The sequence below is a fragment of the Calonectris borealis genome, chromosome 14 (genome assembly GCF_964195595.1).
Source record: "Calonectris borealis chromosome 14, bCalBor7.hap1.2, whole genome shotgun sequence".
NCBI lineage: Eukaryota > Metazoa > Chordata > Aves > Procellariiformes > Procellariidae > Calonectris > Calonectris borealis.
The window spans coordinates 2222107-2246211 of NC_134325.1; the positions used below are offsets into that span (position 1 = coordinate 2222107).

A 24105-nucleotide genomic window follows, 5' to 3' on the forward strand; every position below is an offset into this window, starting at 1 on the left:
AAATGAGGGAAGGTTAATTTCAAATGCCTTCTCTCTCGCATTACTCTTCTTGCCTTTATGTCTGATTTTGTGCTGGCTGAGGACCCATTTTCATGAACCAGTAGTTTTTCAATGGATGTGGATTATCTGAGCTGCAGGCTTTATGTGTAAAATATGCTAAAATAGATAAATGTTAAAATGTGTTTCTCGCTCCTAATAACAATCAAAACCAAGATTTCAAGCTGAAAATTTAATGCGCAAATAAGCTCTGAAAATAAACTTCTTATCCTGTGAACAAGAAGTTTTTATTGCATAAATCAGCAGCTTTTTAAACATTTTCAGCTCAGGAAACATCCTATTACTAAAATTCAGATACCAAAGAAATTAAAGCTGCCAAAATATTTTAATTACAGAGATTTCCAAACTCATGCAAGGAGGAACAGAGACATTTAAACAGCAGATAAATAAATGTCAGAATCCAAGAAAGGTTCAGAACAGTGGTTGAAATATAAACAGCCAAGCAGAAAATACGACCTAGATTAGTTAATACTACTCTAGTGGTCTGTGAGCGCATTTTGGAATACAGGATACTAAGGAGGTAGGAAAAAAAAAATTGTGGAAATAACCCATTCTTAAAATTTTAAACCCTCTATAGGTGTCAGAGTGAATTACACTAGGCTGCTTCAGTGGTTTTTCTACACAGAATGTACAGAATCCATGTGAACAGAAACATTCTAATTTCAAATGAGAAGCTGTCAACATGTAGCAGAGCAGAGAGGGTGATCTTAATTTGTGTCCATTGATAAGAAGGGAATTCTAGTAACTAACTGCAGTGAACTCAAAGAAAGTGAATGGAAAAGAAATTATTTAGAATGTAATTCTGAACAGCACATATCAAAATATGCACATTAATGTAATTGGAAACAAATGGTTCCATGTCAGCTCTAGAAAACAAAATTTTTTCCATGCTTCAAAACTACCACTATTTTTGAAGACATTTCCTTACTGCAGCTAAAAGATCACTTCTTTTCCTATTCAAGTACAAGATTACTGAGGAGTCCTTCAGAACAAATTGTTTCACCTGTTGCCACAGACTCCCTACTGCTTGAATCTCTCTACTGATGCACTTGAAGATTTTAAGTTTATGTTCCTACTACACTCCTATTTATACATCTCTTTCTCATGGTACTATAAAACAGATTCTAACAAAATATTACTTATCCTGGAAGATCTTACATAATAATGCACGCCATCACTCCTTTATTATGCACATTGATAATGACCATTTCACAAAAGACTAATGGCAAATGGTTTCTTTGCAAATTATCCATGTTTTACTTTAGGCAAGCTCATGATTCAATATCAGATTTTTGCTTTAAAAACCCACAGATTTTCAATTATTCTTAATACATTTGCTAAATAAATGCTGCCAGTCAACTATAGGGTTCCAGGCATATCTTAGGCTTAATATTCCCTTTATGGATTTTCTCAAGAAGACTCTAGGGGTAAGGATCAATCAGATCTGATTGAAATTTATTGGTGGGGCTCTCTGTAAGCTTGACATATTACCACCAGTGGTACAGGGCTTTTTTTTTTTTTAATCTGGGGAGAGGCTAAATTTACTTTACACTTACCAAGCACCTTTCTCCTGACTTAAATTTTAATTGATTTTCTTAAGACAAAGCTGGCTTTGGTTGACAGTTTCCATCACCAGACTGATCAGTTTTCTTTCATGATTAGATTTGCGTGGAAGAATAAAAAGAACAGCTAAAACATTCTTTAGTATAATTGTTTCTAAATCAGAAAAAGTATCACAAAGATACTTGGCTATGCTTTTAAATGGAAGCACCGTGTCTGCTGCCCTTACTGACCGTTAGTTCTAAAAATCTTGTAATTGGCATCTTCAAGTAAGGCTTACGGAGACACTGACACTCAAGATTTAAACCTTTGCAACATGATATCCACTATACACATACAGATGCTTATAATATTGGTTTCCAGGGTCAAATGTAAGAGCAATTACAAATGATAGACAATTTACTATTAATCTTTAACTATTCTACCCATTCCCCGTCTTCTAATTCATTTTCCCAAAGACATGTTCATCAGCAAAAAAAGAATTGTTCAGGAGGCCTTCAATATGCAAACTCAAGAACAGAAACAAAACCAGGGTAAACTAAACACTTCAGAAAGCCGGACCCAGCTAAGACAATGTCAAAAAAAAAAAAAATTGTTACAAACAGTGCAATCCCAATACAGAAGAAACTAGATTTTTAATTTGTAAGCAGCAATCAAGGTGATATGAGACACCCACATCATATTTATAACTCAAAATTTCAGTCTTAACTGCGGAGACACTATGCTCCGCATGATGTTTTCATCGCGTATTCACTGGGTAATGAGGGCTCAGCCATGCCAGTTTGCAATGATCATGTTAGTTTCCCAGGTTTGGTACATAAAGGTCTCTCCCTAAGGATGCACGTCTCATTGATTTATCTCCATATGCTCATAATCCACAAATGCTAAAATCTAGGACCAGTTCTATAGATTATTATTCCCAATGGCAATCATAACTTCACTTGCACTGTCAATACTAAAATATATTCCACTTCTACATTGAGTTTTCTCAAACCGTCTAGTGCCTTATTACTATAAAATGTAGAATCCAATGAAATGTAACTATATCTAAATCCATTAAAACTAATTCAAAGCAGTGCAAGAATATGGAAAGTGACAGCTTCATTGACTTTTACCTTTCCACGTTTATGGCTCCAAGTGATCAGCATATTAAGCACAGACCTCTAACCCACAACTACTCCTCAGCTGGAAACACCTTAAGAAGATAAGTTACTGGGACTCAAAGCCCAGGACTCATGGAAATTTTCCTTTCACTCAAACAGGAAAAAATTAATCTTGTAAAATACTGATGTCTCTAAATTTTGGTAAATACAAGGAAACACTAATGATACGACAATCTCCTCTGGGTTTTAACCATTGCAGTAAATAATTTTATATTCAAGATTGCAAGCACCACCTGCCATCTACACCCCCACCCTATCTGAGGCTGGCATTAGGACTATCCCCAATCTCACAGAAACGGGGTCACAGAACTTACAGACTCCACTGTAACCCTCTCGCCCGATCAACGTCCTCACTTACAAACAGGGAAGTGCACGTTCCTGCTCTAACCCTGGCAATACAGCTACCTTGAACTTTACATGAAATACCATTCTAGAGGAATTTTCTTTCCCCTCCCCAACCTTAAGGGCAGGTAAATAACAAAAGGCAGAAGCTACTTGCAAAAGGTTTACAAAGATGTGGTATATGGAGAGATTTTTAGTTTTTCAAAGACAGATTCTTTCTAAAATAGGGTAACAAAACGAACATTTGATTTAAACATGGAAATGATATACATAAAACTATCAGAAAGAGGTAAATATTTAGGATATATAGATATATTTTGGGCATAATCCTGTAAATTTCATTGAGTTTCCAAATAACTAATTTGTAATAATTTTCATACCGTATTTTTTTCCTAAAAGTAGATTAAGTATCAGAGTCTGCCTTGATTTCCATTTTAGCCATGAACAACACTACGTTCCAGTAACATTCTGAAATGCAGTTGTCCTATTTTTAGAGCACAAAATCCAAAACTATTTTAGCTAAAATTTATTACTCAAGATTTCTAGATCCATTTTCCTAAAATAGGCATGAACTAATTTAGGGGGGGGAAAACCCACCTCCCTCTACTTCCTGGTGTTAATAATATGCTGAAATATCTCATGAAAATGTGAAGAAAAAATTTATTGGACCTTATACTGCTACTGAATGTTATCAGCAGAAACCTCATTCAATCACCTGCTGTATAAGTCCAAGCGTAAGCAAGCTGTTTGCACAAATCAAAAGCTATTAACGCTGTGGAACATATTTGCACTTCTATTACTGCAAAGACTCTGTAGCTATACGCTCCATTACTCTTTTCTGTAAGTATTACTTCAAGGCTTCAAGCCTATTCCTAAGTCTTACATACATCCACGCTGGCTCTTGACTCGGTTATCAAGTCCTTCGATCAGGAATTAGATCACTCTGCATACTTCATTGCTGCGATTGCTACTTTCCTCTAGAATTGTAATAAACATGCACATTTATTCTTGCCCTCTGAAATGACCGTGCACAAAAAACAGCCTTGAGAAATGTTAAAAGATTTTTACAGAAATTTTTCCACTGCTTTATGCAAAGAGTAATCAATGTGTTTTGTAACTTTACTTTTTTTTTTTTTTTAATTGTACTGTTTGAAAGCATTGTGTGGAAAGGAGGCATTTAGATTGTATGATTCTGCCTACATCAAACTTCTAGCTCACATCAGGATTGAGCTTTTAAAGAAAACCTAACACCATACTTTAGTCTGCATCATGGAGCAGTCTCAGAGTGCATGAAACAGATGGGGTTTTTTTGGATGAAACAACAGCAGAAGAGGCACTCTAACTGCTAATGACTTTCAGTCCATAGGACCAGACTAGAGTCATCCCAAAGAAAAAATGCCCAAAGACTCATTGTGTAAGCACTGGGTCCCCAGCACCACTTTTGTGCCAGCCTGCTTGACAGCATACATGTAGCCAAGTAATGAAGACATTACTTTAGCAGATCAGAAAAAAAAGCAAAGAACTCTGCTTTATCAGGATTTACCCTAAGTTTCAGAGCTTGCTAAATAAAGCTTTGAAAGCGGTGCTCTTTAGCAAATGAAGGAGTATATAATTATCTTCTTATAAATTCAACCAACTGAAATTCTATTTGAGTTACCAAGAAAGTTCAATCCAACTTTTAAATCTATGATATTCAGATTAGTTTCAACAGGCCTATAAAAAGTCATACCTTGGTTTTAATTCTGACTGCTTCCCTAACAATCACGGCAATTCAATTCACTGAATGGATTAATGTTAAAATTAGATAATGAGGATTGCAAAATCAGTTTAAGATTAGAAAAACTCCAAGCTGCTTTCTGTTAAGACTTAAAAGAAAAGCCTGTCTGTTAAAAAAACAAGCATACACTACACAAGCATACACTAAACAATGCCCCTTCTTCAACAAAAAAATACAAATTATCTCATTACTGTGAATTTTCTAGTAAAGAGAATAGACAATCAGAGTCTGGCTCTATTTAAGTTGCAAGATAAACAAGCCCCATCTTTCAGTATCTGTATTCAGAAACATGCGTTCCATTATTTTTCAAGCCAGCCCAATTTTTCAGTCAGATGACACACTAATCAACAAAAAAGTGGTCCTCCTCATCTTAAATATAAAATAGTTGGGGGGGGGGCAACGGCCAAAAAAAAACTAAAACAAAAACAGAAACAAAGAAACACCCCAAAACCCCAGGATGTATTTCTCAGGAAAAGGTAAAAAACTCTCCCAGGTTAGAAATAAGAGAAAAATACCCCGCTGCCTGGAGCCAACACTATAGTCCATGCATCCCTGTCAGTGGTGGCTAGGTCCCAGGGTGACTGATAAACTTCATCCAGGCTGCTGGCTCAAAAAGAGGATGACTTCATGCCTTCAGAATCAGAAGCATCCCAGCGGAATCTATACTGCACACGATCCAAGAAGTCAGCACAGCGCATTTAGCCAGCTCTAGGCTAGCTCGTATACACAAAACATTTTCAGGAGGCCCTTTTCACACACATCCCCAATTGATTTGCAATGGAACTGAACACAACGAGTATCTTGTGAGGGACAGTCAACACCAGGCAAAAATTAATCATTATCCTTTCAGCACTGAGGATGGGGCAATGGGAGCTAAGGGACTGATAACGAAGGAATCTGGATACACACATAGCGTTACCTGTTCTATGTTGTTTGTTAATAACCATATATTTGAAGAGATTTAGTCAGGGCTAGTAGTGGTTTTAGGTCCACCACTAGTGATCTCACTAGCCCAAATAAGGCTTCCAAAGCAATGAGTTTCTTTCACTTTACTTTACATTGGGTGCAGACACTCACATGCAAATCTATGAACATGAGTAAATTTAACTTACAGTAAAGGTTTCTGGTTCTTCCCTTTGTTTTAAACCACAGGAGTACTTTTCCCAATTCCATCATGCTATCTTCTAATGGTTAGAGTACAACAATGAGACAGTAAAGAACTATGTCATTATTATTTTGTCAATGTGACTGCCTAAATATTGCCTGTAACAAACTTACTATTAAAAAAGATCCTGCGAGACAGAGAAGAGTGCATTTCACAGCAATATGCCCACCATTTAAAATGTATATCACAACTGACTACATTTTTTTTTAAAACAGATGCACTGAGATATACACACTCACCCACAGCCAGTATGCTATTTTACAACTGAACTGCAGAACCAATCATTTGCCTAATAAACACAAACCACCTTTTCCCTCATTTCAAAAGAAATAAGGAATGTGTTTTACATAAAAAACAATTGTAACAGCTTTTGTATTTAAGGTCATATTTACAACTTGGACAAGCTGAAATATGACAATAATTTTACTTCGTAAGATGTTCTATCTACTTTATATGAATTAACTAGTCTTTCACTTTCAGCTAACAGCTCACGCTCACCTTCCATTCCTAAAGGGAGGGAGGGACAGATGTACCATGGAAGCCACACATAACAGAATATCCCAGAGGGAATTTGATAGAATAAACCTCTTGAAACACTCCTGAATTATTTAGACATTTGTAATATAGAAGTAACTTCTTTCCGATTCCAGGCCCAATTGTAACTTCCTCCTATCACTGCCGTGATTTTACCGTCTGACCCAGCAGTACAATTTAAGAAGAAAGAGCTTAACAGTTTCTCCAATGAAGTGGGGGGGTGGACAGATCAAGAGGATATTCGATCCTGCACAACTAATTGGTCCATCGGTTTATTTGAAATATTAATATCTCCCCAATGTTACATAAACTATGGGCAAAATGGATTAAATCAGGAGACAGAATCCTGGTATGCAGGGAAGTAATGGAAATCCCGAGAGAATTACAGCATGAAGAGAAATGTTGTAAAAGCCTTGAAGCTTGAAGAGTAAAAGCGTCCATTGCACAAATTTTTTTGCTACCTTGTAAGACAAAAATCACGAGTCACAGGTGGCCCAAATCTTCTTAAATTGCTGCTAATAAAGACACTGCCATGGTAATTCAGGGGAAAAAGCTCACCTCTATCTGTTTCTAAGTACTACTTTTTATTACCTGCTATTTACAAAATGGCAGGCAGCCAAGAAAATTCTCAGTAGAACTCTACATCCTCACATAGCTTGCAAATCATCTTCGTTTCTATCTCTGAATAGCACAATGCATTGTCAAATTAGTTTCTCCCTTGCTTCAACTGGCAATTTATTATATCAATCTTCTTAAGTGTTTAAAAATTAACATAAAAATCCCTATTCAGATTCCTTTAAATAAAAGGTAAGCACACACAGCATTGTCTTACAACAATGGAGTTATTCACATATCTCTTTTCAACAGCTACATTTGGAACAAAAGCAGCTTGGATGCAGAGTATATTGAAAAGTTATATACAGCCAGGTGGAACATCAGAGATGTATCTTCCCTCTTTCAGCACTACACAAAAAAAAAAAAGGACAAAATGTCCTTAACACATTAAATTTAGCAGGGATGTGCTCAAAAAAGGTGGCTGATTTATTAAACGTAAGTGGCACCATAGCCACATGATAGCCTTTGATTTACACTGCTTTTAATTCATAGCTAGCAATGAAGTTTATCAGTTCCTTTTAGCCCAGGTCATAAAGGCTACAGGTTTTAGATGGCACAAAATGGAAAACACCACTGCACTGCTGTCTAACCTCCCATGAGAAGGCAAAAGAAAACAATGAGTATTACTGCAACTGAAATATAATGTCCCAATGATTAAGAGAGATTCTGAAGAGCAGATAGCTAAAGGCAAAAAAAGTACATTGAAAGTAAGAAGCTCATGAGATTGAGGGGCTTGCTGACCTACTACAGGTCTCAAAAACGACCCAAAGGTAAAGATTCTGCAGAAAGGCTAAACAGTTTCTTAAGCTTCAGGGCATACTGAAGAATTATTTACTCAAGACATACACTTTTGAGGTGAAGAAGAAACACTGTCAGGTTGCGGTACCAACAGAGGACATGCTGGAACAAACTGATCATTAGAGCAGCAAGTCAGCAACACCAGATCGTTATGTTCTGACAGGATTTTAATACAGTGGTAAGTTTTAATGACTGCATCTTAGCAGTTCAGACACCTGATTCTTGACAGCCAGAGGGCAGAAAACATTGCCAGAAGCACTAGAGGTGATTTGGGGAATCACAGGCACAACACCCTTATTTCAGGCTTAGTATTTCATACAAATTATGTCAGAACTAAATATATACAGGAATGTAGCTTCCCTGCAGCTAAACAACAATGGTACTTCACTGATGAAAGCACTGGAATGTGCTACAATCTCTGAGATTGACTCAATGTATTAACTTGTGACCGAGCTACAAGACAAACACATTGTTACTGCAAATATAAGCTGTAGTTCATACTGTAACAACACCCAAAGACAAACTACATTGTGCTGTAAAAGAAAAATCGTTTTCATTTCATTTAATCCTGATATATATACCTTCACCAGCACACACATATACATACTACTTTTTATGGCGTGTATGAAGGAAAAAGGATGTTACATGGAAAGGTTGCATATCTTTTCAGCAGAATGGTAACCAAGTACTTCTACCTTTAGATTACATTCTGCAATTAAAAAACACTGCCAGATAATATTTTATGCAAAGAGGAATTCTATTGCAAGTTATTTTATGAACTTTTGGACTGAAAAAATATTCAGTGAATGAAATCTACCTATGTTCAGAGCCTCTTTCCATCACATAATTCCTATCCTAAAGAAAAACACAAACATGAGACCAGCAAAGGTTTCTGCACTCTGCACATAATCCTATATATAAGATACAGTAATAACCAATTTAAGGGCATATTACATTTACATCAAACAACTTGAGAATATACAGTTTGCCACTGAAACTTACAATTCTCCAGCTCTCTTGTTAAAGATGATCAGATTCCGATGAATATGCTTCAACAAGACAGTGTGCACCTTACAGTGTGCCAAGGAGCACTGGCATGTTGGAGACCCGTATTGCATGTACACATGCAATACATTTCAGATGCAAAAACCTGAAGAGAAACCTACAACAAAAAAGTTGATACCCACTATGCTGCACTTAACTGAATAGATTTTTAATTTTAATACCAGTACCTTACCTTAACATCACTATCACTACAACATATGGCGGGTGCCTTAAAGGAGCCACGACTCAAACCTTCAACACTTCTTACAGGTCATGACTAACACTGGATTACAACCACCAAGAAACTGGAAGCTTAAATTCACTAAGGAGCCAAGGTGAGAAAAATAAATACAAGCCATCCACTTCTACACTGGACACAGCTTCTAAGCAGCCTTTTTTATGTAGTATGAAGCACATACAAAAATGAGAAGCAATAGGATCAGCCTCAGCCACGTGTCTCATTAGAGAACAAAAAAACCTGATGTAGACAGAGTATTAATAAAGAAATAGGACGGAACCTTTTTTGGAGGGAGGGGGAAAGAGCATCTCTGAACAAGCTGTGCCCATTCTGGGATTCAATTGGATGTGATAGTGATAGTTTTCAAAGACTCACAGATGCTAGAAACTAGGACTTCCTTACAAACAGCCTATTACCAATTAAGTGGCAGAAAGCTTATTTTACACTAATAACCTTTTTTCTGTTTTCTTTATGTCAGAAGCTTGGCCTATTTTGAAGCTGGTTTACCTTGAAACTATTTTACTATTACTTTACTACATATGACATATACAGCAAAGACTAATACATAACTGTACATGCTCAAAAATATGTTTCTGCAAAAATAAACTTAACCATTGACTGACGTTTAATAGGTAAAGTGAAAATTAATGTGTTTTATGTGTAAACTCAAAGTCTCTTAAAGACTTTGTCCAGAACCTTGCTTCTCGTAGATATCCGAAAAATTACAATATCATGGTCTGTCAATGAAGAATATGTTAACAGGACCATTCTCTGTATAAAACATACTGTCCCATACTGTGCGCCAGTGCCCTACATACAGGTAAACATAGCCTCTTTCGGTAAAAGTTAGATTAATCATACATGACTGTTAGCTAGGATATTTTCGCCATTAATTAAAAAGCAACATGAATTGATACTATAACATAGTCCAGAAGAATCTATAAAAAATAAAAGTAGATGCCATCCTAGTGTGCAGTATGTTTTCAAGTGGAAACTTCATTCCAAAAGTTGCAGTTCAGAAAAAAGCAAGATCCTTTTATTCTGCTAGATAGTGCTATATTCCTATCTGCAAAAGGAACTGTAAATATTACAGTGAAGCCACATTAATTGTGCTGAGCTTGTATAATTACGCTTGTAAATGAACAATGCTTTGATTATTGAGTATTTTTCCTGCCTAACCATTACAACTAACTTCACAGAACCCGTTCTGATATACTCACTATATACCTTTCACTGTAGACAATGGCTTTATTTTCCCCACCCTGTAGTCATTTTCTGTTATTCAGCCAGATTCAGACACAATTCAGCACTGGGAGAAGGCTGTGTCTACAGTATTATACCCCTGCAAACACCAAGGTGAAGCAGGAAGACAGCAGAGGCGAGTGCAATGATCACAAAATGCTTGTGTAACTGAAGGCATGGACATAAAAAAATCAGGCCCTTACCTTATACAATCCACCTCAGATAGTATTTCAATGCCTAATAAGCAATCTGTAACTATATTGAAATGTCCTGATGTAATGAATTTAGTAACCTGTGAAAGTGAGAACAGTCATCTCTTGTGCTTTAGGTTTGTTTCCACTTGGCTTGGTTCTATTTTATAAATTAATAACAAACTTCTGAACAAACCTGATTTTCCTGCCAAATTCACACTGTTTTTCTTGCTTTTTCTTCTGGCTTGATGTACTATACCCTGACGGTATTTCTACAAAGCTCACTGTTATTATAGGTGGTTATTACCCAAAACTAAACCAACCATTTTCCTCTGAGAATCAATATAAAATTTCAGGCTGGCTTTGGAATACTTCCCTTTATTTTGTTACAGATTTTTGTTTCCAGGTGAGCTTATTGCAGCTTTTTCTACTCAAAAGAAACTTTTGCTGTTTGAAACCATTATCAAATTTCAAAGTAACAGCTAACAACTTCAGGAGCTGAGAGAAAGAATCTTTAGGTCAACTGCATGAACCCCCAAAATGACATAGAGCATAAGAGAATACTGCAGAACATTTTAACACAAAGATGGCAAACTGCATGTACAAACATGAATAGAGGAAAGAGAGAAAACTACACAAATCATTTTTCCATAGGAGTTCTGACAAGATAACTGTGCCATCTATCTGCACTTCTGTACAGGGAAGAGAAGTTACAGGTCTTACTTTAACTGGTGAGCTACTATTTCATGTGCAGATTTATCACTTTTGCCATTTCTATGTTAATAACGCATCCATATTTCTAAACAAGAATACTTGTGAATTTCTAAGTTTTGTGAGAATATATCATACATAAGTACTTACTATCCAGAGAAGTCTTACCTGCTACCAAGGATTGGCTCCCCAGAAGCTCCCAAAGCAGAATAGTCCATGCCATAGAAGTTCAGCCCTAGAAGTATTTTATTCCTCCATTTTGAATCAGGATCCAGTACTTGAACACAGGCTCGTACCCAGGGAAGAGGGGAATTCGGACCAGGTCTGTCAAGTTAGCAAAAATCAAACAGGTTGTCAGAAAAAGTACACATCCATTCTCAGCCTTCTCTTTTTGACTAGTGTAACTGTAAAGAGCAAACTATGGCACACAAAAATCAGTGAAGGTTAACCTACAATCCTATGAAGGTTAAATGCACATTCTTCAGTGGCTTGAAGTACTGATGCACAAAATATGCTTGCCCCACTCTTGATTTTGTGATTCATTTCTAAGGGACACAAAACTTCTTACAGTGGGTAAGAAAAGGTTTCCACCTAGCACATTGTCTTTGTCACTGGGCCTGGCACAATGCCCACACAATAATTCAAAACTCTGTACGACTTCACTTGTTTTCCAATACCGTCCTCAATGTTTTTACTGTAAACTGGCACAACATACTGGGACAAGATCCACCATTTACTTACAGAAAGAACTACAAAAATCGGTGACTGGTAAGCAAGACAGGTTTCAATGATTGTTTAACACTTATTTATGGATAAAACCCTAAATATGCAATTACCTAACAAAAAGCTACATTAAGAAAAAAAGTAGAGTCTTAATACACAGAGTAATTCAATTGTCATACATATAGCACCAGGATAAGGTGCTCATTCCACTCCTATCTCATCAGAGAGGAGAGCAGGCTTTATTGCAAACATTCACTAACATGATAAAAGGCACTCACTAACACGATAAAAGCAAAAGCATATTCTAGTCTTACAAATATCAACATCATCTACTCCCTACTAATTATCTGCCTGAAAGCCTTCATGATATCTGTGCCATTAAAACTCAATGTGCTAATACAGTACAGGAATGTTGCTGGAAATTGTGTTCATATTTAAAGGCAAAAAAATTGTAAAAAACATATTATACTGTATTTCATATACTCAGACCAATCAAAGCAAATTCAAGCAAAGAAGATTGAATTTGTTTTATCAAATCCTTTCTCAGACTAAAAGCGTTACATCTCAGAAACTACATTTATTTCAAATACAATGGGTGTGCACTGAAGAATGCTTCCCTCCTCCTTTCAAGTAAAAAAGATTAGCAGCTTCAAGTCAGGTCTAAGTAACTTAAAGCACCAGTAAAAGCATAAAGATGTGCCTGTACTATAACAGAACCTGTGATTTTAACATGTCATAAAGCATGGTGCAGCTTCGCCACACAGGAAAGATGCAGCCTATAGCACAGTATTTCAAAACGCATGCAGCGTTCCAGATGGGTTTGTAGAGCCTGTACAAAAGCCCTTAGCACCTCACCTTCATAGATGTCAGATTTACCTAGAGGAAAGCTAAACTGGATATATTTACGCTGCATATTCCAGCAGGAGAGTAACAAAAAACTGTTCTAACTTCAGTACACATTACTGCCTATGTTTGTTCTCCCCTAGGTCGCTAGGCTTGAAGATGTAGAGACAGGCCTGGGGAGAGGGAAGAAGGAGGTATATAAATTCTTTTCAGAAGAGACAAAAGTTCCTTTCTGTTAAACCTGTCTAGACATTATCAAAATGCTAATATAGTACAGGTGACAAAGGTTTTAGTGATGTAATAAACACAAAAATGATGGCATTTCTAAATCTGCCAGTTTACCACAAATATTAACTCTGGACAGCCACCTTGAAGCAAGATATACAGAATCTCCCAGGAATTCCAAAAGCATATCTCACCTGCAATTTGGAGGGGAAATGAACCATGCTTTTGGAGAACAGTAACATTAAAAGTCTCTGTAGAGTTTAAGGACCTCTCAACTACATTGCTGTTCCACTTTCACACAGTTAAAATGAATATTCATGTACAAGAGTGGCGTTTTGTGTTATTTTTCAGTTAGATCAGCTCCCTGATCTGGTTTGATGAACTGCTGCACGAGCAGCTGTATCAGTACAAGGGAGGGACTAGTGGAAGAATGGAAAAACATATTCAAGCATGTCCACATTAGCAGTGCTGCCAAAAGGCAGCCTGCTGCCTCAGGATGAAGCAAATGTGTTGTCAATTGTGCTTCAAAGCTAATTTTTTCAACAATGACATGTACTAGATTATTATCCTGCAGAACTGTGCTAAATAACTAAAAACAAAAGAACCTGGCCTGGAAAAGAGTTACGGAACTACTAAAAGGATAATTTTTCAACTAGACTACAAAGCCTTTCACGATATCTGGGTGCCAAATACACACTGCTATTAAACAATGTCCTGAGTTATTGGTTTGCTCAAAAATCACCTATCCTAATTACTAATCCAAAACTTTAGTATCTGATATAGTTAAAACACACTATCCACTTTACTAAAAAAATTAAGTCATACTGTAGATTTAATAGTGACTTAACTGGGAATCAGTTCCCTCAGCAATCTTTTTCTAATGTTAGATGGAGTCTTACCGTTGTGGTGTTGAGTAGTCATATGTCATGAGACTGAAGCTGTCTATTGCTGAGGCCAACTGATCAAATTCTTTCTTTGTGAACATTCCCGGCTGGTTAGTCCTTTTAAAACAAAGCAAAACAAAAACAACAGGAAGAGATAAATTACTACAATAACCTGGCTTATTCTTTCCTTTGGGTTTCATATCATTTGATCAGGTAAGAAAAATCTTTCATTCTGAGGTGGCAAAAAAAGATATTTCAGTGCCATTCTTACAATAAATGTTTAAGAAAAAAAAAAATATTCGATGCTACTTACGTTGCCAGGGGGAAGAATCAGACTTCCACAGCATACTTACCAAACAAGCATTTCCAGCATGGCTGGAAATAGTGATTATAGGGGTTGTGGACTAATCAAATTGCCTTAGGTAGCCCTCAACTGAACTCTAAAAGCTTTTACAAAACCTTTAATTGCTTGGCCTGTCAAACTGTTTTTGGTACTTATAAAACTAAGTTATCTGATCCATACTTAAATAAATGGATGGGTGCAGCTGTTGATACAAAAAACATAAACCAAAGGTAATTTTTTTATTAATCTCAAAAAGAACGATAATTTCAGCTTGTACTGTACTTAAGAAATTTTCTCTCACTGGTGAAAAATACTTTTGTTTCTTTTCATTCCCTCCCACAGGAGTCCGAAAAAGCAGAAGGCCAATACAACTGCCTGCTTTTAGCAAAAGACTATACAAACCTCTTTAGCCAAAACCACGTCCATTTCTTTCTTCTTTTGGGGCAGAGGAGTGAAGAAGAAATTCATTCTATGACCTTCTCTAGACAAAAGTCTAGTTATGCCTTCGGCGTATCTTTGTATGAAATATGGAACACAATTCTTACTTCCCCCTTTTTTTGCTTATTCTTGATTTACAAAATCTAGCACTGGTTTAATATCTATTTTAGCTTCATGAGTGAGGGGGTGTGTCTTTGACAGTTCTGGACTCAGAACCTACTAACCTCCTTCAACCATTCAACTCAGAAACAATTAATGCACACAAGTTGCGTGAAAACATTGAATCTGTTTCAAAGAGAATTCGTAACTTCAAACTAGCAGCACTCATAGCACAGTTGGGAACATAAGGCAGCCTTAATCACATTGCAAAGATGGGACTGAACTAAAAAGGAGAAGCTCCTGCCAGGGGAACCATGTCCTCAGCCAGAGGGCTATGAAGCACGTTAAGATGAGACAGACAGGTAGAGAAGTAGCATATTGTCCTAAATAGCCTGCGAGAGCAGGGTTCATAGGGGAACATTATAAAAGAAAAGAAAAAGAAAAAAAAGGTGGTTCAACAGCTACAAACTCTGTGGTGCGACTCTGGCATTCGAGAGGCAGACTTAGAGTTGTACAAGATTCCTCTAGGAAGAGAGTCTCTCTTCCTCTAGAGAAGAATCCAGACCTTCCCAGTAATATCAGAAACCACTACTTGATCTAGAAATTAGTAGGCAACCCCTATCTAGACAAAGTACACATTAAAACCACTCACGTTCCATCTTAAATGTAAAAACCAAAAAGATGCTCAGTGACACATGTAAGTAATAAACTGAAAAATCACTTATTTTGACCCTTACCACTTTTGGATCAGTGTGCAAATTCACCACCCGGCAATATGTGCTGACTGGATCACCAGAGCATAACAGCGTTCACTTATCCGTTTACAAGGACACTTTCTGTTCCATCACATTAGGAAAGAGGTTAACACAAAGTGGGGCAGATTAAATCATTTAACATGCCTGTCATGTTATGAGGGAGCAAAGCACGAATGATATTTGCAAGTCAGGTCAATGAACTTGACCAAACGTACACTGGATTATGTAGCTGTAATTTGCATGAAGCATAGTGGTGTTCTGGAAGTCTCAAGTTTTCAGAACCAGTAATATTAAGGAGAAATCCCATCCCTTTCCTTCCAGGGTTTTAACAAATTAAACCAAATCTTCACTTCGGGAACCTATTGGGGGACCTCAGTTTTTTGGATAGTTATCTGCTTGTCATATACTGCAATTGCAAACTACAGTTGCTCTACAAGAATAAAGAAAATGAAAGACATCTTTGAAACAATGTCATGGCAAATTGGATGTCTGTAGGCAAAGCAATTCCCCAACACAAACTCCAGCAAAACCATTTTCAGTAAATTGATTGTGACTACTCATGAAGGGAAAAGCATAAAAAGTAATTATAATGTGTATTAGATATTAGGGCAAGTTGGATTGCTTTATAGATTAAGCTGGGTAGTACTTTAATGAAATTTGTACATGTAACTTGCCCTCTACATCCATTTTTCATACATACTGTCAAGAAATATTGAAAAAAAAAACCAATAAACCCTAACAAAAAAACTCAGGTTAAAACGGATATTGTCATCGTTTTCTCCAAAGCAAGCTTGTAACTGAACTACTTCCACTACAAAGGAAGTAGTTTGCTCTGAGGAGCAAGGTCATACATTTCCAACTTGTAACAACCCCAGCAGCAATGAATATGCTTTGTCCATTCATGGATAGTGTTAAAACACCACCACTCTTCACAGAAAGCAAGCACCACTCACCAGCTCAATCAGCACCACCAGTCAATTCTGCTCTAGTCAAGCACTTCGGGAAACTGTCCACTGGAGCAAAACCAAGACCATCTGATTCATGCCTTGAGAATTGTTCTGAGTCAAGAAAATTGGCACTCAAGGATAAAAACTAAATATTTTTCAACAGCTATTCTGCTTCTCATTTGAGGTTTTCCAATCATTCTGATATTTAATTGTTAACTTAACTCAAGGGCAGGTATGTTCTCCTGACTACATCGTTGAGAAAAACAGCACAGAGAAAGTCAAGAGACTTGACACAGAATATGCAAAGTCCATGAGAATAAAAGTTTCCAAGTCTAAGCCAAAAGCCTGTCATTTTTCTAAGCCTTGAATACCATTTCCAAAATATTCAGTGAAGTGGTAGAAACGTCATCATCATTTATCAGCACTGTACAATATACATACTAAAGACAGCTTGTTATTAAATTGTCAGATGACTAAAACCTTGGTGATTTTATCTGCTCACTATCAACACCACAAATGTGAAGGAGCAGAAGTCAGGTGTATGAACATGAATAATAGGGAAAGCAAATGACTGAATATATCTGAAAAGTCTCTTTGCATGGAATTAACCCTGACCTCTGAGCTGCTTCATTTGCTTTATCTTTGAGTTCACCATAAGACAGAGTTCAAAAATTACATCTCATTTGGAGTCTAAAAAATGTACTTGTTAAAAGAGTGAAGTTGAACACTGAATGCAAGAGAAATCTGCTGTTTAAAGAAACTGCTCCTACTGGCCTAAAAATATACTGAAATTATGCAACATGCACTATAAATATGAAACAATTTGGATTCAAGAAGTAAATTTAAGCAGAAAAGGGTATACTTCTTATGTTAGCTTATACTAAATCTTTTTTACTGCTGTTCTAAGAGCCAGACACTTCATATGATATTTGCATTTGTATTTTTCTAACTCAATACCTTAAGCAAATGTCATTCAGTTTCTTTAACATTCTGCTCAAATGCACTAGTGTTCTTTTGTGATTCTTACATCATTGTTCAACATAGTTAACTCTGAAACTTATTAAACACTACCAAAAATCCCCACTACTCAGGTTTGGAAACGGTCATCTAATCTTGGCAAAATTTGCACCTATATGGGCTGTAAAAGTTGCTCCATGAGGAGAAATTCACCACAGAGATGAAATTTACAGCACTTTAACTGCAGTAAAAAACACCTCTGATACCACATATACAACAAATCATTCATTTCAGCTGAGGTCTGGATATAATGTCCATCATGATGTGTATAGGACATTATCCCAGGTGCTTGTGCAGGCTCAGTAAGAGTCAGCAGTGTGCCCTGGTAGCCAAGAGGGCAAACCGTGTCCTGGGGTACACCAAACAGTCGAGAGGTGATTATCCCGCTGTATTCAGCGTTGGTGTGGCCTCACCTTGCGTACAGTGTGCAGTTCCGGGCCCCACAATTTGAGAAGGATGTGAAGGTCCTTGAATGCGCCCAGAGGAGGGCAACAGCGCTGGTGACAGGGCTGGAAGCAAAGTCCAGTGAGAAGCGGCTAAGGATTTGGGCTTGTCTAGTTTGGAGAACAGGAGGCTGAGGGGCAACCTCATTGGTCTCTGCAGCTTCCTGAGGAGGGGACATGGAGAGGGAGGTGCTGAGCTCTTCTCCCTGGTGATAGGACGCATTGGAATGGTTCAAAGCTGTGCCAGGGGAGGTTTAGACTGGACATTAGGAAGCATTTCTTTACCGAGAGGGTGGTCAAACACTGGAACAGGCTTCCTAGAGAGGTGGTCGATGCCCCAAGCCTGTCAGTGTTTAAGAGGCATTTGGACAGTGCCCTTAACAACATGCTTTAACTTTTGGTCAGCCCTGAAGTGATCACGCAATTGAACTAGATGACCATTGCAGGTCCCTTCCAACGGAAAATATTCTATTCCATCTTTCCTGTCCGTTTGTAGGGAACCACTGAGTTACTTATAGAAAAAGCACTCTACTTTTTAAGCATAATGTTTAAGACACAGAAATATTTCTAATAAGTGACACAGTCCTTTTCTTGTACAGAGAACAGCTGACCCTGACACACATCAACACTTTTGCTTTAGACCAGGCCATTTCCTTGAGAGGTGATGAAGCTTCCACCAACACGCTTTTAAGAGATGCATTTTCTTGGATAAAATACTGACTTCCCTGCTGAAACCTTGTTTACATGGCCCAGTATTAATTTCTTCCCATTCTTAGCTATGTCACTTTTGACTTGACTAAGAAGCTCCTTTACTTTCTTGAGAGATTCGCCGTTTCCATTTGTAGGCTCCTGACCCAAATTTCTGCTAGACAACACAGCAAGAGAGGAACAACTATTCCCCTGAGAGCATAGGTCTTATTTACACATATTCCAGACAATTTGTCAGTATTTTCTGATGGCACGCTGCTATATGTATATACAGAAACTATTACAAGGATAACGTCACAGACTTAGAAGAAGAAATCACCTGTTTTCCCTCGGTATTTCTGTATACACAGCTTAGAATTTCACAGTCCCTTTTTACCATACTATCCTTTTACATCTAAAATAAGTACAGTGGAGTTTGTTTCATAGCCTAGAATGTCTATTACCTGAATCTTCCAAACAGCATACGGTCATATGTATCAAAATTCCCATTAGTGCTTTACTGGTAAGTATTTCTACAAGGCTTTGACTTTGTAGTCTTTCATATTGAAAGACTGGAAAAAAATACTTCAACCATGCAAGCCACTTTCATTTACTTTCAAATGAATCTACATTCTCAATTACTTCTTGTCTCACTATGATTACTCTCAAAATGAAATAAGATAAGGAAAAAAAAGGTCTTGTAACTGACTGCTATTCCCTGCAAGTTTGAACTGCATTCTTGTCTGGTTACCTCATCTTCTCCCTCCCTTAAAAAAGAGAAGTTTTCTGTATGCTCACGTCTCTGAATAGTCCTTCATAATGGAAAACTGATTGTTTTTCTGTTTCCTGTATATATCTATTTCAGAAGTCACCTTCTCAGTAATGACTTAATTTTCTTGTTGTGTATAATTCTCTGTTTTCTCTGTAAAGCAACTGTTTGCAAATCTTCCCTTCTCCCACCTTTCTTCACCATCAGATATTACTGGTTTTCATAGCTCCTTGCAGTTAGCTGCACTGAAGTATAATGCTATTGCATTTTATGAACACAGACCACTGAATTCAGTTAATGCACAATCACTGAATAAAAATTCACCATTTCTTCCTGCATCCAGTCTGTTCTACAGCAAATAGGAGAAAGAGCTAAAATCTCTACCCTGTGCATCACACAATTATAAGCATTGATAATGAAGCAGTCAAATGCATAAACAAGTTAAATCTGAAATCATTTCCTTTTCAGGAAAAATCCTCTTGGAAGTTTTACAACTACCCTATCTCTTTTTAGGTTCTCCAAAACTCTGCAAGGGTGACAGCTCACTGAAGTAATTCTCCACTATCAGTATTAAGACACAGTTCTATGTGGATCCTGGTTTCCATGGATGTTTTGTGACTAGATTCTCTGGTGTCTTATAGAATGTTCCATTTACCATGTCCTCTCACTGCTGGGTCTTGGGAAAAAAAGATGGGTCATCTTCATCTGTCCAGCTGCCTATTTTCATGAAGTGGCAGGGACCTGACTATTAAAGCTCTACGTTTATGTCAATTTTGTTTGAAACTGGTCAAATGCTAAAAAAAGCTTTTGCTGAGAGACAAAGAAGAGATAAAGCTTGCAGACACCTTGTTTGCTCAGAAATCGTGCTAAAAATAGAATTAAGGTCTGTCTGCAATAGTATTGGATGAAGCAGGCAAGTCAACAACAGGACCTTGACATGATACCACTGTTCAAAGCCATGAACAATAATTACAGATCTAATCCTTGCTGTCAAAAAAAGAACGTGACCATACTGAATGATTAACCAAAAAAGAGAGATTCTTAGACAGATGAAAATAGATTTAATACATAGTGGGGGCTGAATTCCATGCAGTTGATTGGAGATTTTAAAAAGCACAGCATGATCTCCATCTCTGACCTCTCTCCCTCAGTGAGCACATCCTTGCAGACAACCTATCAAGGCTTTTACAGAGATGCATGTTACTCATTAATCATTTCGGAAAATGTGCATACTTAGTATTCAAATATGTTCACAAGCATTTGTAATCCAGCATTCTTTTTCTCTGTTTCCTTTCTAAGGACAAAAAGTTGCAAGAGCTGAAGAATTGCATGCAATGATATGATCCAAATGTCAGTTAAATCAGAGCTTAAACACAGTATCTGATTTTTTGGCCTACAAACCCAGATCAATATGACAAATCAGGGCCTGTACATTGCAAAACCAAAAATGTTAGTCCATTGAACCATAGTGTTGAGTTCAGTCCGTTGCGGGAGAAATAAATAACACAAATTCCAAGTTAGTATAAAATTCTTCCTTTTTTTACAATCTGTATGAAAGTCCCATTTCTCTTGAAATAGCAATAAAATTCAAACTGAAAGTTTTGAATACTCCATAAAACCAGTGCAATCACCACTGCTCACATACACTCTTCCAGTTGTGGCTTTTCATCTGGTTCTACTCTTAGAACGCTCTCCCAATTTCACACACTGAAAGTGTTGGGACAGATGAAGGCAGAGACAAAAGCAGAAGGTTCCTTCCCCTCCCAACTAACCCCCATCCTCTTAACATCTGCAAATCACGTTTTGCTCATGTAATATGAAAGACTACCTTATTGTTAATAAGTCAGAGAAACATCATCCCAAGAGATAAAAATTATGAAAGAATGAGCAAATGAAAAAAAGGGGAATTTTAATGGAAACATGACAATTTAGCAGTTCATTTCTAATGAGTTGGAACAGCCTGAATATCCCAAGATAATTACTTTAGCAAATCTGGGCTAGACATCAGGGAGAACTTCTAATGGTGCAGGTAGTCTGGGAGCACTGTAATAACATTCATTCATTGGCAGACTTAAGAACTTGTTAGATAAACTTATATCAAAAGTCACGTAGTTATAGGGTTTTTTTGCTTTAGGATAATGCACCTTCCAATACTATTCTCGACTGTTCAGAATAGTAGCTTAAATTCAGAAATAAAACCCTGCAACCCTGTGCACTGCTTCTGGCTGCTGCACCAATTTCATGATAGGAATGGTAAAATTCAGATGCCTTCAAAGGGCGTAAGGGCTATCGGTCAGTTGTTCACAGAAAAGATCACAATTTAAAACAAACAAAAAAAAATCTCTACCAAGTGCATCCTAAAAACATAAACCGTACTGATTTTATTAGCATTACTGACCATGTTCAAGTTTTCTTAACGGCAAGAATCTCTTTACCAAATTCTCAGATTAGATTAGGATAGGCATTTAAAAAACAACAACAAAACCTAGCCAGTTTGACAAGAAAGAAAATTGTAACCGAGTGCTACAGATTCACAATACAAAAGAGCTGGGGGTGGTTACTACACACAATATGAGTGCTTCACATCACTAGGGGACTGTAAATGATAACAGACTGACAAGTAAAAACTTGCTGTATTTTCATCAGGAAACAAAATGGTATTTATGTACCAAATGAAATTTTTGCAGAACATTGAGGGCTGGCACTCTTCCTTAATATACATATCCCATCCCAGCTGTTGCCTTTGCAGTACTTGCTCTCCAAATAGGGAGAAACACGGGATCTGTTCTTGTCATGGAGTAGCCTACACAGTTTTCATGAAGCCAGACTAATTACCTGCGGCCCATCTGGTTTAAACCAGTAACAGAAGTCAAGAAGGAGAAACATGCCAACAATTACATGTCCGGAAAAGAAAGCATGAAATCCCAGCAGACACCTAGGGACAAATGAGCCTGAAAACTGCTGTCCTCAGAGCTGAGGCATACTGGCAGACCAGTCGGCATCACTTACACTGTATTTTTCAAGTAACTTAAGAATTTGTATCTCAAACTCTTAAGCCAATGTAAGAAATTCACCTGTTTGACAAAAACAGACAATTTGAATACCAAAGAAGAAAAAGTTTCTTTCGGTACTTATTGTATTTAGTGTTTCCATTTTTGGGGAGATTAACTGCTCTCCTTTCATGCTGTTTCTGTTATGTTGCTTTAGCCTCTTCAGAGAAGTCATTTAAGCAAGACTATGCATAAATGAACATCCACTGTGTCACCATTTGGTTCTCCTAATTTCCAAACTATTCTAGTGCCTTTCATGCCAGGGCTTAATGCCCAGGCAAGCCATGCTCCACTAGCAGAACATCATGCAAAACAAGCTTGTACCCTGGAGCATATGAGCCTAACTTAAAAACTCTAACACACCAAATGTAGGCTTAATTCCTCCTTGCAAAGATGAAAATGCTCATCGTTTTTCTTTTTTTCTTCTTCTTTTTTTTGGAAAGTTTTCCAACTTCACACAGAAACTTATGCAGTAATTGCTCTACAGCATCTGGCTCAGAATTGGTAGAGCTACAAACGCCAGACATGGTGAGGAATACATTCCACTCCTTCTTCTCTTTGACTGTCGTTAGTTGACCTACAGATTATTTTAATGATTTTCTCTAGTGGGAATTCAAAAACTGATGTGTACACCTGCTTCAGCACGTGTCAGTGCAGTCAGACCTTGGCTGTATTAATTTCATATAGTGAGGCATAGTCTTTAAAAAGCTACTTCTAAGAATATATTTGCTCCTCTCAAGTCCTTTCTGAATCTATACAAAATGCATTGAACCTTTCATGGCTGCAGTCAGAGCCATGCTGTACTGAGCTAGCAGCCCAACAAACAGCAGCAAAACCAGGGAAGTCATCAGCAAGGGAAACAGATGCAGTTTAGAGCAGTTAACAAGCATCCAGATTTACTGTAGCTAACAGAATTCAGTTTAAAGAGATATGTGACTGACAGACCTCTACTTAAGTCTCTATACAGGGAAGAAACAAAATCCATGAGCCCAACAGCATGACTCTGAGTATGATTTGATAGTACTACTATAATTTGAAGAGGTTATTAAACCTTCTCCAATAACTGTTACTCAGAAGTAGTCAGTAGTCATTTCCTACCCAGTTTTCTTCTCCCCTCAATATATGAACTTGTATCTCAAGCTGTATCTTGTGATCCAAGTCACACGGATTTTACAGGTTCTCTAATACGCAATAAAAACTATTATGCCAGTCAGCTAGCCTAGACAGCCCACTTAAGAGTAATTTCTATGCCTTCTCGAGTGCTGAATTTTACACACAGAGCCTGATTTCAAAATCTCTTGATATGTAATTGTACTCTCCATATTCCTGACAGTGCCTTTTTTTTAGGATACTCACAGGAAGATTGATGACTATGGGAACAATGGAGGGCAATGTGTTATTATCAACTAGGCACAACAAACAGGAAACTGTGCATAGTTATAGTT

The 24105-nt window shown here is 37.3% G+C and overlaps 1 protein-coding gene across 6 annotated transcripts in view; it reads right to left on the reverse strand.

Annotated features, from left to right (window-relative positions):
* The window catches only part of CHID1 (chitinase domain containing 1), a 127483-nt gene that overhangs the window by 65650 nt on the left and 37728 nt on the right, over window positions 1-24105 (reverse strand). For 5 of the 6 annotated variants that reach the window (XM_075162968.1, XM_075162972.1, XM_075162970.1 and 2 more), the window contains 2 exons: window positions 14128-14229; window positions 11606-11761 (listed from right to left, as the gene is read on the reverse strand). In XM_075162968.1, coding sequence (XP_075019069.1) covers window positions 11606-11761; window positions 14128-14229 — 258 coding nt within the window. Of the gene's footprint in view, window positions 1-9001; window positions 9174-11605; window positions 11762-14127; window positions 14230-24105 lie in introns of those variants that run through there. The other variant, XM_075162973.1, reaches the window with a different exon arrangement.